The 16,317-nt window shown below is 36.8% G+C and overlaps 1 protein-coding gene across 2 annotated transcripts in view; it reads right to left on the bottom strand.

Moving 5' to 3' along the window:
• Positions 1 to 1,138: 1,138 nt before the first annotated feature.
• The window catches only part of LRP2 (LDL receptor related protein 2), a 116,703-nt gene continuing 101,524 nt past the window's right edge, over positions 1,139 to 16,317 (bottom strand). The window contains exons 67-79 of one of the 2 annotated variants that reach the window (XM_017837597.1): positions 16,050 to 16,215; positions 14,079 to 14,207; positions 13,232 to 13,452; positions 12,617 to 12,793; positions 10,901 to 11,020; positions 8,897 to 8,987; positions 8,253 to 8,320; positions 7,974 to 8,094; positions 7,087 to 7,216; positions 4,956 to 5,075; positions 4,753 to 4,860; positions 3,730 to 3,801; positions 1,139 to 2,649 (exon numbers count right to left, since the gene is read on the bottom strand). In XM_017837597.1, coding sequence (XP_017693086.1) covers positions 2,488 to 2,649; positions 3,730 to 3,801; positions 4,753 to 4,860; positions 4,956 to 5,075; positions 7,087 to 7,216; positions 7,974 to 8,094; positions 8,253 to 8,320; positions 8,897 to 8,987; positions 10,901 to 11,020; positions 12,617 to 12,793; positions 13,232 to 13,452; positions 14,079 to 14,207; positions 16,050 to 16,215 — 1,685 coding nt within the window. In that variant the 3' untranslated portion in view covers positions 1,139 to 2,487. The remainder of the gene's footprint in view (positions 2,650 to 3,729; positions 3,802 to 4,752; positions 4,861 to 4,955; positions 5,076 to 7,086; positions 7,217 to 7,973; positions 8,095 to 8,252; positions 8,321 to 8,896; positions 8,988 to 10,900; positions 11,021 to 12,616; positions 12,794 to 13,231; positions 13,453 to 14,078; positions 14,208 to 16,049; positions 16,216 to 16,317) is intronic. The other variant, XM_017837606.1, reaches the window with a different exon arrangement.

Raw genomic sequence — 16,317 nt, 5'->3', positions numbered from 1 at the left:
CAAGAATAAATTTATTTTACTTCATTTCATGATAAATGCCTGATTAATATCTGGCCTGACAGCTATAAAGAGAATGTACATGAAAATACTCAATGGCATAACCTAGCAGCCCTGTACTTGCAGATTACAGAGAGTTGCTGAGATCTCTAAAAATCAGCCTTCTTTGAAAAAGAAAGAGTTCAGAATTCAAGAATTCAAGCAGGGACTGTCCTTCTAAGGGACAAGGAATACAAGTGAAAAATGAAGCTAGGAGTGGAATCAAAAGCTTCTGTTGAACGAAGTACCAAAACCTAAATTTTACATAAACAGAAGGGTACAGTGTGCTACGCTACTGAGAGGAAGAGTCCCAGCTGAAGTTTAGGAATCCTTCACCATCAAGTGTGTTAAACCTACATACTCCTTACCTACACAGTAACTCAGGGATGGCTTTCATCCACATCTGAAAAGTTATGATTAGTAAAGGGGAAAAACACATCTCTGACATGGCTGACATAGTAGCAGTTTTCTCCAAGAGTGGTTCCAGAGTTTTCTGTTGACAAATACTATTCTCAAAACTTATGCTACTTTTTCTTGTGGTATGCAACTGCAGGCAAGACTTGTGGAAAGGTCAGTCCTGCCTTCTACCTTTAAAAAAACATTGTGAACTCTTTCCTTAAGAACAGCAACCTGTTTCTCAAAGACATCCTTACAGATGTGTCTGTTGTCCTGCAGACTCCAAGGAATTTTCTACATTAAAGCATTCAGATATTAAAAAATGCCTTTAGAAAAACACATAATTTGCTTAAAGCTAAAAAAAAAAAAATCAAAGCATCAAATTCTGACCTCAGATATGAAAATTAATTGAACTAACATTTTAATTACTTACATCCATACTACCTTGAAGTCAGTATCTCAATAGTAAGAGTTTCCTGTTTCAAGGGCCAGTTTATTGAATGAGTGTAATGGGGCAGTTTTCACACTTACAGAGATGTCAGTACCAAGACATCTTCTATCACGAACTTTACACAGTTGTGTGAAGCATGAAGCCCTATTCCTATTTGACTTGATCTAAAGCACTGGTGTTTCCATCTCAGAGTGCACTGAAGTCTCCTCAACTGAAAAAAGTACATAGAGCCTGGAACGAATTATGGAATAAGAATGTGATAAAATAATAAATTTATTAGATTTATTCAGCAGCATCATTTTACAGTTGTCTTTTCTAATCAAAGTATGTTACAAAGTAATTACAAGCATTCTAATTAGAAATAGTATATATTTTGAGAATTTAGATATAAAACAATCAAATAGCAGAAGTCTCAATTATTATAACTTTAGGAATCTTTTATATGAGTAGCTAGCCAGGAGTACTGAAGAATATGTTCCTGTAATTAGGTTTCCTCAAATGGTTCATGTTGTGGGAACTATCCTGGCTAATTAACAGAAGAGCTACTAAGATCAACAGTATGTTCTGATGAAAGGTTATAGAAACAACCAGATAACTACAAAGACTGCACTAGTAGAAATTGTTTCCCTTTCTATTCATGTCCACCTTAGGAAATAAATAGTCAATAAAATTAAATTTTCACATTAAAAAAAAAAACCTGAATAATTTCTTAAATGAACCAGTATCTTTCATATTTTGCTGTTTGGAAATAAGCCATTACAGAAATCTAGCTACTTCATTTAGTAGCACAAATTACTTCCACAGACTCCAGCCAAGAACAGAGCTATTCCATTGATGAGCAAGAGAAAAATCTCATTAAGTAGTCATGGCACTAAAATCTAAATACATCCAATCTTTTTAGGAAGACTATTAATGGAATGGTGTTAATTGGAACCTAGAAGAAAAGTATGTGTCTTATAGATCGAGAGGAAATTATCTCAGGCAGTTAAAATATTGTAAGAACAACATTTTCCACAGGTAACTATTCAGCATAATGATGCTGTATTGACTCTTTCATCTTTTGTTTGACACAAGATAAACAGAGACATCCTTTTTTACATACAGTAGTATATAAAAGGGTGGTAAAGATGCCCAGAGCACCAGGAGAAGTTTTAAAAGGTGCTGTTACAAAAGGTATACTCTAAATACCCTGTATATCAGTAATGTTCCTATATTTGCCTTGTTTGGTTCTTTTTTTTAGTTTTAAGCACTTATATAATTAATTTATCCCTAAATATATGACCAATTCCATACAAATTTCTACTAGCAACATCACTGAACAACATAATCTTAGAAAAATTTACAAATGTACAATATATTTATAACATTACTTTCAGACAGCTTCAGTGCAAAGATATACATATAGTACATCATGATAATTGTTCACAAAAATAGAAATTGGCATTTGTCAAAAAACAAGGCATAGTTTCAATGTACATCTCCAGCCAGTGGCTAAGAGATGTGTATATTTTTATAAAGCATTTGAATGTGAACCTTACTCTTCTGTTTATAAAAAATATATGTGCAAATGGATGTGTCTAATTTTCCCTAAATCAGTTACCTAGTTATACCACAGAGTCCTCTTTAACAAGATTAGCGGTGTCTTTAAATGTATCCTCTGTTGCTGTGTAAGCTAATGGTTGGTCTCTCTTCAGAATAATCTTGGGAGGCAGTGAAGGAGAAGGGGTAGGGACATTTTCTGTGTCCCGTTGCTGTTCCTTTTCCATCTGAAACAATAATCATAAAATCCAAGTTTATATTCTAATGCACCATACATCCAACCTAAATTTTCAGAAAAGTTAAATAAATATTCCTAAAGACAAATGTCACTGTCACTGACATTACACTGTCAGTGTAAGTTATTTCTTCAAATCACCACCTGTAACAAAATCAAACGCTAAATTCACCTCAGGTAGTACAGCTAAGTAAATACAGTATTACAAGTTACTCTGGAACTTCTACTTTAATGCTTAGAGTCAGGAGTAGTTTGATATGTCTTTATGCACATGCATGAGTGTAGATACTGTTTGTAAGTGCTACATTCATTGGGGAAATGAATCTCCAGCTTTCTGAACTATCTCACATTGTTCAAGTATTAGAAACCTAAATTCTTCACAAAAGGCAGACAGTTTTAAGTCACGTGACTTTGGGAAGGAGGTTCTTAAGTCACTCAGGCTATTTGGAAATTTTAAGCTGTAAAATGAAAAGGGCTGGAATTACTGGTTCAAGTCAGTAGAACTCCAAAGCTTCACGCCCAAGCCCGGGGGGAATTCCTTCAGCACACATACCACCTGTTGGCACACTATCTGAAAAGAACTGTCTCACCCAACCATATGGGTAAGAAAATAAGGCTGTTGTAGAAACAGGGCTGCAGTGCACAGAGCTATTGAATTTTCGTGCAGTGCTGAAGCCAGGACTGAGAGGACAGAAATAGACACTTCACTCCTGGTGCAGAAGAACAGCCTCCCAGTTGTGCTGGGTCCTGGGTCTGTGCCAGAATGCACCAGCAAGCTGAAACCAGTCCCTGAGATCCCAGAGCAGGAGCGGACCACAGTGTTCGGGCTGGGAATGCAGGGAAGTGGGGAATGCAGCTGTGCTGCCTAGCTGAGCCTGCTCAACATCTCATTTTGCAGGAGGCTTAGTAACTTTTCTCACAATTACTTTAGTCCTACCTTAACCTGGACTGGAAGTTCTGTGCTGTTTCACATAGCAGCAGAATCTACCCATAATCTTTATTCTATGAGAGCAAGAACAAAGTCTAGCAATATGTTATCTGGAAAATAGAATTATTCAATATTAAACAATACCTCTGCATATATTGGGTTTTCAAAATTAGTGTTTTGTTTCATTTTTCTCTTGAAGAAATGCCACTTTGATTCCTGAAACATAAAAATTATTAGAACTTTACACATTTTTTCTGATAATTTCTCTGGAAACTGCCATTATAGCTGCTGGATTTCATTTGCACTGACTGCTAAAGCAGTGATTTCAGCTGGATGTTCTTACATTACCATGTTGTAATTCTAAGCATAGGACCCAACTTTCTTTTCTGCTAGATAACCAGTTATTTTTATCTTACCTAAAGCAGCATTCACACAAGACTAGGCAATAAAAATGACTAAATTAAGTCATGGAAGTCTATCATTCCAGACATGTATATCAAAGAAGAAAAACTGTCTTGAAAACAACACAAGAGGGACGTGAAACTACAACAGGTTGACAGAGTTGTCATTTCAAAGCTCATCAGAGGTGCCTTTAGGGCACAATGTATGAAAACAGTCCTCTAAACAAGCCACCACCAGCTCATTCAGATGGATTTTAAGATACAAAAATGTATCTTCCATGTATCAGTAATAATCTAGATGAGGCAATACTTAGATCTTGATTGCTAAAATGTCCCGCAAGAACACATAGAACAAGTGTCTTAAATGTCCTTGCTAGCTCTTTTAAATATGGATAAAATTACAAGTACCTGCCCTCAAAATGTAGTACAACAAACAGTGAAAAAACCCTCTCTATTCCAATCTGTTCACTTTAAAATAGCTACGTAGGTCAGAAAGAAGAGGGGGTTTAATCTAAATAGACCCTTATTGTGTGCTTTAGGCAACCCTGTGCTTGTGATGCTTCTCTCTTATCGAACTGTTCCTGACCAGCTGTTGTAAATCTTGTAAATATGGTACAGTTAGCTGGACTTGATGCAGATGATGTGCCAAGCCCATGGCATTATTTAAAGAGAACTGAAACTGTACTGCAGCTTCCCTAACAATTCAGTTTTGCTGATCTGGAGCAGAAAACAAAAAAGGCAGCCTTAGAGTATCTCTATTTCTTACCTGAGGTGCATCTGTACTCTGAGGGGTTTCCTTCGGAGTAGTAGATATCACAGAGGCATACACAGGATTTTCAAAATTTTCATTTTCCTCACTGCCAGCTGCTGCTACCTGTAGGAGAAGAAGGAGAATCAACATTCTTCAAAGAAGAAAAGAAGGTCATAAAGGAAAATGAAAGGTGAAAGTCAAGCCTAAGTTTCTCTTACAAGTGTTGGCCGAACAACTGTAACTGCACCAGCTGTGCTGGCTCCGCCATCTCTGGTTGTATACATTGGATTTTCAAATGTGATCGGCTGTTTCCCTGACTCCACTGCAAAGTTTTCATTCTATGAAAGAAAAGAAAAACAACAACTACTGCAGTGCAATAAACACTTCCATCCTCCTAGGAATTCATTTATAGTCAAATTTTTCATCTTGGGGAACAACACATGTTTACTTTCATATAGGCTTAGACAAAACCTAGCGTCTGTTAAAATCATAACATCAGTTTACCATCCATTATTTTACTCCCTGACTTAGTACCCTGGACCACTGGTTGTTCCAATATCACCCCATTTCCTAGCTGGACAAAAAAAACCCCCACATTTCAATACTTGACTCAAAGTATTTTATGATAAGGAAAGATGACTCACAAATCACACCTTCAACAGAGAAGAGATATCAAAGGAGGCACAATCACAAAATAAATATTTTAATTTAGAGACTTCAAAATGACATACAAACTAATAAGCAGTAGCTTATTAGAATGAAATTCATGCATTTTGTCCCAGCAAGAAGATTGCTATAGTTTTTGAGACAAAGCAGTAAGCACATCCTCTTAATTAGTGCCATTCAGGGCTAGCCAGCTATGAATCAACAGGTAGAAGGGTAATGAAAACAAAACCCCACCCAGACTCACTTGTCCTCCTTCTTGTTACAGCCCCATCAAAGAACTAGCAAGGAATAAGACAGGAATAGTTCCATCAGGCAGTTTCTTAAACCTGCCTCATTTTTACAAACCCCTGCTCCATGCCACAAGAATTCACGCTTTATGCTATCAGAGTATACGTTTTTACCACACAGTAAACTCTTGTCAGCTCCCTCAAATTGGCCTAGCTCTGCTAAAACAGCCACACTGAAAAACATCCCTCATACATCTACTCATGCATATATGACGTTAAAATTTTAGGAGGCACATCTCACTCTTCTTCATTCACTTCAGTACACCAGACCCTTTGAATTCTCTCAGTGAACTACACAATTTTTTGTTTACTCTGAATACATAGGGAGAATTAATGCCACTTAAGTAGAAATAGTCTGTATCCAGACCTGTTATTGGCAATGTATAAACTGCATTGGTTGAACTTCAGTACATCAATGTTAGGCCAGAAAATGCAAAGTACAGTAAAGTTTTCCAAGCATGAAAAAGATCTGAGGTAATATACAAGCCTAAAGCTATTTCCCCAGTATTTACCAAAACATTCATATGGTTGTTTCCTTACACAAGCTGCCTAGTTTTAACAAAGACTGTGTTTCTTCATCTAGACAAAGGTCATATTATGAGCTTATCTTCTCTAGTTGTCTCATTTCATATTAATTTACCGTTAGTTAGGTTTGTAATTTAAAAGTTTATGGAGTTTCCAGAGCATACTTTACAGCAAGTGCTTACTATTCAAACATACCTCTGATCTGTTTCCTACAAGTAAAAATCTTTAGTACAATGTTCTTCTTATGGTAAATGTGGGAATACATTTTCCAGTGAAAAACTATACAGTATATAAAACACAAGGATCTGCTATTTCTCAGATGTCCTTAACAAAACATGTATGAAGTAGAGTTACACTTTATGATGTCCCCATAACTATTAAACATGATTTGTTTAAACTTCATAAATTAAAAAACTGCTGAATTTCGAACTTGCTGCACAAACTAGTGTATCCTGTGGTTAGGCTTGAGTTTTACCTCTGAATTTTCTAACATACCATCTGTATTTGAAAACCAGACATTTTAACATGTTCTGTGGAAGACAAAGGCCCTCAAAAAATTCTCTGTCACAATGCTGTCATTTCTCTATTCATTCCCTGCATATTCCATGAATATGCTGAAAGAGAAGAGGGGGTAATTGACTTAATTTCTACCATATAAATCTTGGGAAAAGTCACATTATTTTGAAGAACATCTTTCATTTGTCCTTGCCTTCAAATCTATTTCAGGAAACTATCGATCATTGTTCACATCTTTTTCTAGAATACATGTATCATTTCACTGTCATTTTTACATAAAAGGTTCCCCTCTATCAGCCAATAATGACACTAAAAGGACACAAATTAAAGAAATTATTTGAGAACTAAACCTTACCATTTGCATTGCTCTGTCTATAGCAGAATCTCCCCCAAAGCCAGAGAATCCTATGTCCATGCTCACATCTGCTCCAGATCGGAAAGTTACCCCATTGCCATTTTCATTAGATTTTACAAGACTGCTTAAACTACAAAAAACCCCCAAACAAACCAAAACAAAATAAAGAAAGAAGAGGTTACACAGAAAGAAGGCTTATAATACAGATTTTTCTACTTGTTCTTCTAAGTAATTTTTGCTGGCTATAAGCAAGCTAGCAAGGGCACCAGAATTTGGATTCCTTTATTAGTTCAACAGGTTTTTAAAAAATCAAATAATTTAAAATATATTTTCTTCATCTTCCTTTGATTTAAAACATCAAATATTTCACAAAGCTGGTTTTCACTGGACAGTGTGACTGTCAGCAGAGTAGATATTGTCTCAGGCATTGGAAACAGCTGGAAGTTCACTACACATGCACCGTACTTTTAAACAGACGAATACAGTGTTGCAGATGAGCTCAGGTGTTCTATGTTAAAAGATCTCTTTGCCAGAATCTTCTTCTGACGAAGTTTTTTTAAAAAGCAAAACATGCAACTATGGTCTTCTGTATCTTTTTCAACTGAATATCTAGTTCCAGATCTGGTAAACAGTCTTCTATATTGATCATTATTTAAAAGCAAATTTAGAATGTAGAAGTGTTTTACAACAGTCCCTTTTTACACAATAATGATCAGCTATGATATTGCTTGAATCAAAAATCTACTGGAACTGCTGCAACACTGCACTTCCTATATTCCACCAGAATGGGCACACAGCAAACAAACCGGATTTTTCAGAAATATTTAGAAACAAACATACATTTTCAGTTCATACACATTCCAGCTCTGAAAGCCTTCAAAACATACCTTGGTAGTTTGGGAAGCGCTGGTAAAAGGGAGCCTGTTCGTCTGTAGTTAAAAAAGCCTCCAACCGCTAATACTCCAATTATTATGATCAGTATGACTGTCAGCAACACTGCTACTGCTGCTATCAAAGACAGAAGAGTAAGCAAACATTCAAGCAAGCATAGTTCAGTGCAAAAAAGGGCCCAGAGAATTAGAAGCTTGACCCCGAACAGGTATCATGGTGAGATATTATACATTCTTTAGCTCAAATATCAAGGGTAATATATACTTGAATCTTACTTGTTCCAGGAGGGACTCCTTTTGACAATCCTATTTCACAGTAATTCCCAGTGTATCCATAAGAACATCTGCAAACGTAAGGAGGACAACTGACTGAATAGCTTTTATGAAGTTTAGGATATCAGCTTTATTATTATATTCTACGTGCCATAGATTTTAACTCCATGTTCAGTAATTATATATTTCACTGACTGCAAATACAGTATGTCTGCTATATTCACAGAATTAAAAGTGGACATAAAAAGTGCTGAGTCAGAAAACCAGGCACTGAAGTCAAAAGATTTGGTTTCAGTGGAGCATTGGTGGCACCTGCTGGCTGTTCCAAGCTACATTTACTGAGCAGTACTTATGAATTGTTACAGTTTTTTGGTATAGCATTTTATTAGAATCTGCAGTGGTTTGCCTTCCTTTGGGTTTTTGGATTTGGTGTCTTGGGGACTTTTTTCCACAAACTGATGCATTTACATTACTTATTTGTTGATATTTTTATGTATGTGTGTTTTTCTGTGGTTGTTACAAACATGCTCCGGCAGATGTATGACATGTTCTGAAGTGTGTCCAACACATTTCAAAGAGGTAAGTGTTTTGTGACATTAAATCAGCACAATCTGACCCAGGACTACCCTAACAACATACGGACTTACTTGCATTTTGGGAGACTGCTTTCATCTATATAGCAAGTTCCTCCATTCATGCACCTGCAAGCTGGTGGCATTGTGGGAGGGGATTCAATAGCTGCAAAAGCCAAAAGCCACACATGCATTGGCAAGACATCCTCAACAAAATAAGTACTACCAATAGATCATTTTATTTTTCTCTACAGAACTTGCATATGCAAACTCACTGGCTACTTTTCAGAACTTTTGTTTTCAATAGCACATGTGTTTGTTGCTCTTATCTCTATTTTTTCCGCCAAAACAGCTTATTTAAATTGAAGTAAAACCTGTTCTCAGAAAATAACAACTTACTCAGCAGAAAGTAGGCATAGTCAACTCAAGAGCTGTACGTCTGCTCCCTTTATTTTGCTCCTACAATACAGCCCACCACCACCCTTCAAACTTCTCCATTCAGAAAGCAGCAATGCTTTATCTGTTTTGTCCATCCAGCCTGCCGGATGTTGCACAGAGAAGGCCACACGGGAATGCATTTACTTATAAAGGAAAGCATGGAATGGAAATGCACATACAGGAGGAGCATTATTCTAATGATGAATCAAGTAAAAAAAAAAAACAGTATTAGCCTTCAGTAAGGGCTCAGGATATGCTCTCAGAAAAGTGCAGTTAATACAGGAAAAGCTCTGGATCTTAGCCATCAATATAGGCTATAAATTAAGGATGGACTTTGGCAATCTATCTTACATGGATAAGTTAGATCATAACACTTTTGTACCAAAATTTTTATCAGCCAGAGGTAGAGGAAGTCTGTTGCTACAATGTTCCTTAGAGGTGAAACTCTCTTAAAGTAAATGGAGTACAAAAAAGGCAAATGCAGAGGTTTTACAGGCTGTTTCTCAGCAGCTGCAATATGAAGAAAGGGCCAAATAAACCAAATGTATATAGAAAAGCTATGTTTGGTCAGTACACAGGCACAGTTTTCTTAATTCCTACATGCTTTATGTAAATCAGTTTCAGCAAAGAATATCAGTGTCCTCAGAGCAATAAACAGCAATTAGCAAATGCAATCAACAGTGTTATAGATCCCTAATTTAAACACATATTGCATACTTCCATTCATTATTACATATAATTAGCTCCTCTTTCTGCAGCTCACACCATGTGGCAATAGGAAAAAGCATTAACAATTATTAAGAAAATGTAATTTAGAGGTAAGGTAGTGTAAAAAGTTATGACATTTTCTCTTTGAGTGCAAAAAGAATATAATTCAGAGAATATTAACCATAGGAAAGATGCCAGACATAATGTTATAAATCGTAATATATTAAGGATGTTGCAAAGACAAGTACAAGGACATCTGGCTACCACCCACATCACTGTAAGCTAAGAATGCAGACTCTCAGCCAGAGAGAAATAGAAATCCTGCAGTGTTATGCTCTTTCTTCTCAGTAAAGGCTGAGAAGTTCCATTTGATTGGTGCTCCTAGAAGCACTGTGAGAGCTTTGCTGCAATGCAATAACCAAGCACAAAATTCTAGTTCTTAAAAGGCTTTCCAGAGTATGCTAATTATCTAGAAGTTATCTCTGTCCAAACTCTGAGTTTTGTAAGCTTTAAGTTTCTATTATATTCTATTATACTGATTAAACAATACCTTTTACCAAATAGTAAATAAAATTGTTAAGAATAAGTTGTAAGAAATTCTTAGTTCTGAAATAAGCATATTTAAAAAAAGAAAAAAAAAAGAAAATATTTTGGAATTTCAAAACAAAAATCAAAAACCATGACCAATTTTGTAGCTGGGTCTGGTGTGGCTGGAGTAATATACCTATATCCATTTTACAAATGACATGCAAAGAGATTAAAGGAAATGCACAAGATGACCACAAATCAGTGATGACTGAGAATAAAAGCCAGATGTCCTGACTTACCAGTATCTATTAGATCATCCTTCCATATTTCTAATTCAGTAATGCATGTGCATTCCTAAAGAAAAGCTTCTTTTGCTTTCATATCCAGTTTGAGAAATTATTCTACCTGCATCACACTCTGTGCTGCTGCCTTCTATGAACCGAGTTCCTTGAGGACACGAGCAGGTGTACCCTCCTGGTCTCAGCAAGCAGAGATGGCTGCAGACATCTTTACAAGGATTAGGCACTGGAAAAGTGATAAAGACATTTGAAGAGCAATGCAGCATAATCCAGACGTGAGGCAGGGTAATTCCATTTTCAGTAGTGTCAACAACACACACCAAAAATCTAAACAAGTCCGGATACAGTTTTTAAAAGAACTGATGTCCAAATATCACATTTGTACCAAAACCTTCTCTCTGCTTTTTCTTACATTCTTAAGGGAGAGACAATGACTGTTGGGAGCCAGTGTAGCACCAAGAAGACACTGAATATCCCCAAGCAACAAAGAGCTTTCTGCTTGTGAAAGCTAGAATGCCTTTAATGAGGGGTATGCGGGATGCTCCTCTGGACATTCTCCTCTGTGATTATTGTGGACATGCTATAGCAGGACACCCTGCCTAAGTAGGGGTAAAACAGTTCACACTTTACTTTGCAAAAGTTATCAGTGATCGATGGAGAAGAGGGTTTACACTGCTTTTGGTGCTGACGAATGCTAAAACCAACCTGACTCAACAAATCCCAAAATTAAACCTTCTGAGGCTATGAAAAACAACGGTGTGGATATGGCAAAGTTACTGATAAAGGAACCGAAAAGTTACAGTACAGATAACTTATCTAAAGGCTGCTGAGTTGGTATAGCTAGTCTAGAAATATATGACTGACAGTCAATCACTTTGTACTATAAAGACACAGTTCCACTTTTTAACAGCAGGGTCTTCCAATGTACTCCTTCCAGGAGTGTGTGTGGAGATTCCTCCTTTGAGTGGAGAGGTCCTTCCAAGTTACTACTCAAGGCTGAGTGAAAAGACTTTTATCCATGGTCATTGGTATGGATAAGCAACATCAAGCTCTACTTTATAATTATTAATCTAGCTTTGAAATTATTATTTTAATAAATAGTGTTCTATACTAGTAGTTATAGTTATGACTACCTATACTGTATAGTAAATAATTCTGATTAAACTATTTTATTATAATCATTATAACTATTATCATCAATTTAAATAAATATTTTATTCATATTTGGTTTGCCATCCTAAATCCTGAAGGATGAAGTCATATAAAGGCTCAATTATGCCTATATAATCCTTTACACATAAACCATTGACAAGTCCAGGATAAGGATTGGAGCAGCCACACCTAGACTCCTTTCTGAGAAGGAGTTTAGAAAGAAAGGGGGTCCTTTCTGAGCCTTGTGACTCAACGGGAGGGTGTCCTGATAAACTTTACCTGAAGCTTCCATTCTGCCCACAACCCATGTCAAAGCTGAAATATCCCCCTTGGAGGCAGTATTAAACAGCCAGCACTTTGTCAGGATAAATGTATATTGTAACTGCCATCTCTATGACAACTCCAAGATGGAGAGGAAAAAGAGAAAGGACAAGGTCATAACTTAGAACTAAGGGACTTGAAAGAGCAATGTGTGGTGTTCCACTGTTGATTTAATTTTGCATGTGCAGAAAATACTTGCCAGCCTCTATTTAACTTTTAGGTTTTCAGAAACTAGTATTATCACATACTGATAGACACATTATCAGAAGATTAATAAGCTCTTTGAATACATCAATACCAACTTTGATCTCATAGCAAAGAAAGGCTCACTGGGATCCTGATTACCCACCTGACTGGTTGTATCTGTGCTGGTGATAGATGCGCACTTGAGTAAGCCAGGGATTCACGGTCAGCACTTTCACTTTTTCTCCATTTCCAAATTTATCTTTCTTCCAGACTTCTCCTCGTTCTTTAGCTATCCAATATAAATGGCCTTCAAAGACATCAAGGCTGTATGGACTGCCTACTTCTCAAAGGAACCAAAAAATAGACTGTCAGCAAGCAAATCTCCAGCAGGAGTGACAAAACTGCTGTTCTTCAGCTTAAATATATTATCTCATCATTTCATTTTAAGACATTTGTAGCTATATATTTACAACCTTATGTGCCTGACCTCTTCACGTCACTGTTCCTGCAGACTACTGAATTATATACTTTAGAAAAGCAAGAAGCCGATTTTCCACATTGTCTTCTATTAGGGTCATGTAAATTACCCTCAGGGAGTCTAGTTACCAGGAATCATGAGCTCTGAACCTGGTGTGCCATTTATCCCTCTACAAAGAAGAAAACACTACCAAGACTTACTCTTCAAAAAGCTCCCAAATCTAGCCCCACTTGTGAAGCCCAAGTGCTTGTTAGCACACATCTTGGTTACTATTACATTAATTGCATAGTAAGTTCTTACCTCCATGTAATACAATGGTTCTGTCTGTCCCATCAGGTCTCATAGATTCAATAATATTTTCTTTAGAATCACTCCAGTAGATCCTATCATTGTTCAAATAATCAATAGAAAGACCTGTTGGCCAGCCAAGGTCTTCAGAGATCAGGGTTTGTCTTTGTTGTCCATCCATCCAAGCACATTCAATCTTCGGCTGCCTTCCCCAATCAGTCCAATACATGAGCCTGAAAGAACAGAACCAGAATTTAATATAGTTCAGAATTTGGTTGCCATGAATATCCTTTGGAGTCTCATGGAAAAGATCAGTTGTGGAACAAAAAGCTGTTCAGCACCCTATATTTTGCAGATGTTTTTGGGAAGGTCACAGAGAGTTCACTGAACAAGCTTGTTTTAAGTAGAGAAGATAAATATCAAAAGAACATCCATCAGTCACAACAGAGCTGCAGCATCCAGGCAACTTCAGGAAGCCATGCTGCTTTACCCCAGCTGAGAGAAGCACATATCACAGTATCTCCTAATCCATCACATAATACTAGTTGTAGCAAGCACAGCTGTTGAATGTACCAGTGCATTTACATTCCTTTCCCCTGCAAAGGAGCCTATGTCTGTATTGCTTGCAGTAATTTGGTGGGCACACACAGATTCTTATTTGAACTGCCTGGCCTTGTCACCAACACAAGTATCCACGTGAAATCTAATCCAAAATACTTTCCCATGCAAACTTCGCAACATTATTAAAGAAAAATTCCAGAGAATATTCCCTTAGTCTTTCCTGGAAAAATTACCATTGCAGAAGGTTTTGGGTTTGAATAGCACTGAAAACAATTCTTTTAAGTCCTGTAATACTTACCCACGTTTTGGATTGACAGCAATAGCTGCTGGTTGATCCAACAGAGAAAAAATAAGCCATTTTCTGTACCGTCCATCTAATTTTGCCACCTCTATGCGATTTGTCCCTGCATCAGTCCAGTAAAGATGTCTGAATTATGTAAGACACAAAACATTCCAAAAGTAAATAGTTTACACTTGGAAGAGGAATAAAAAAAAATTTAAGAAGAAACAATATATATAACCCAAGCAAAATTCATATAATGAAACTGCACTGATTACATCTGAACTTGTTCAGTTTGGAATATACAGGCCCTAAATATAGGTGAGTTTAGCAAAAGAGATCTATTGGCTCACCAGTTTTTCCCTCTGACAAAGTTTCTGCAGCTGTTTCTGTTACCTGTCAAATAATCTTCACTGAAGGGAAACTGAAAACTTTTATTGTTACTTTTAAGCAGAAGAGGTGGCTAATAAGCATCTTTAAAGATTCTGCTTTCCAGGACGATGAGGTTCATTACCAGCAGCTCTGAAGGTGTCCAGCTTATTAGTTCACAGCTCCTCTCTAGATTTTTGTCTTATGACAAAGATACTAATAAATAAATTGGCACCACATCAGATGCAAATGCTTTTAGTCCTAATAAACAGGGCACTCAGTCTAATCTTCCTTGAATTTTGTTTATCTTTATCATCATGGTTTTATTATATTTTTGAGCCGAGGTAATAAACATTATTATGCACTCACTAATCACACAGTGCCTCCTGACTGAATAAATTATTTGATAACTGGCTTCAGAATATGTGCAGACAATTAAATGTGGTTTTTAAAATAAGTTTCAACATGATCTGAAATCAGTGTAACACTATGTTTGAAGTGCTGACAGTGCTAGCCTCACCAGGGATCCTTGTGATAGATACCCTTTATCCTTGCTCTCATGACCATTTAGATTTATGAACAGAAACTTAGACACTCCCTTTTGCCCTCAGAGACATTTGGTTTTCTAGGTGGCCTCCAGCTGATGATGCAAACAGCAAAATACTCTGAAGGCTATCCCAGACCTTATTATATCTTTCTCACATTTTAAAACTGCTGGAAGAAAAGAGTGAATTTTTCACTTCTTTTTCGCTATCATGATTTATACCAGGGGCATCCAAAATCTGGCAACAGCATTCAGAAGCTTGACTCATGTCTGTCCATTCAGCTTCAAACAGAATCATAGACTATGCAGATTACATTTCATAGTGTCTATCTACAAGCATCAGGATGCTCTCAACATTATAGCAAATGAACTTCAGCTATGTCTGTCCACCACATCCTTTAAAAGTCACATTGCAAATAAATGATGCCATCAACATCAAACTCCCAAAAGTCATGCTTAACTTTCTCCCAGCTCTTTCCTGAGGTAGTAAATATAAGAAGTGATCTCATATTTCTATGATTAAGTTAAGAAAATTACCATGCTTTAGCCTAAAAAAAATCCACAGCCAATAAAACGGAGAAAAACCTCTGTATAAGAACATGATTACAAAAATGTAACTACTTTCTGAGAAAACACATCTATTCAAACTTCAGAGCTGTTTCTGTTTTGGGGTTGCTCATATAGTACAAGGTTGGTAAGAAAGGAGCAAAGATAAATTACATTGTGGACTGGGGAGGTTTCCCTTCCAAGAGCAGAAAAAGCTTGTTCCCTGGAGCTTACCTAAGTCATTGAAGAAGAATCCATCTGACATGAAGGCTGATGTATTAGCACTTTACTGATGCACAACTGATCTGCCAGTTGTAGAGTAAGGCAAGTTTCCTCAGAAAATATGTGATGCAGTCAGCTGCATGCATTATTAACCTGCTGCCTGGGCAAGGACAGCTTACTGCACTACCTTCACACTAGACATCTTCGGAGACAGTTCATAAGGAAGAAAAAAGTGGATTTTGCACTGCCCAATCAAATCCTTGACACATTAAATGTACAGCATTTTTCTAGCTTTTCAGTGCACTTACCTTCCAACCCAGTCAACAGCCAACCCATCAGGACTAACTATGTATTTGAGATTTAAGTCAACTTCCTTTGTAGGATTGTTCCTACTGCTGTCAAATGTGGGCAGATAAGCACGTTTGATGGCTCCAAACTCAGAACCCTGTCCCAGAATGCTGAAGTACACAATACCTTCAAAAAAGATGACAAATGTCTAGTTAATTCCATATTTGTTGAAAATTCTAATCTTTCTGAGGTTCTTATGTGAAGTTACCAGACCCATTTATTTATGAA

Source organism: Lepidothrix coronata, unplaced genomic scaffold (genome assembly GCF_001604755.1).
Source record: "Lepidothrix coronata isolate B3197 unplaced genomic scaffold, Lepidothrix_coronata-1.0 Scaffold7, whole genome shotgun sequence".
Taxonomy (NCBI): domain Eukaryota; kingdom Metazoa; phylum Chordata; class Aves; order Passeriformes; family Pipridae; genus Lepidothrix; species Lepidothrix coronata.
Note: the sequence above shows the minus strand (reverse complement) of the source record. Positions and strands in the feature narration are given on the sequence as shown.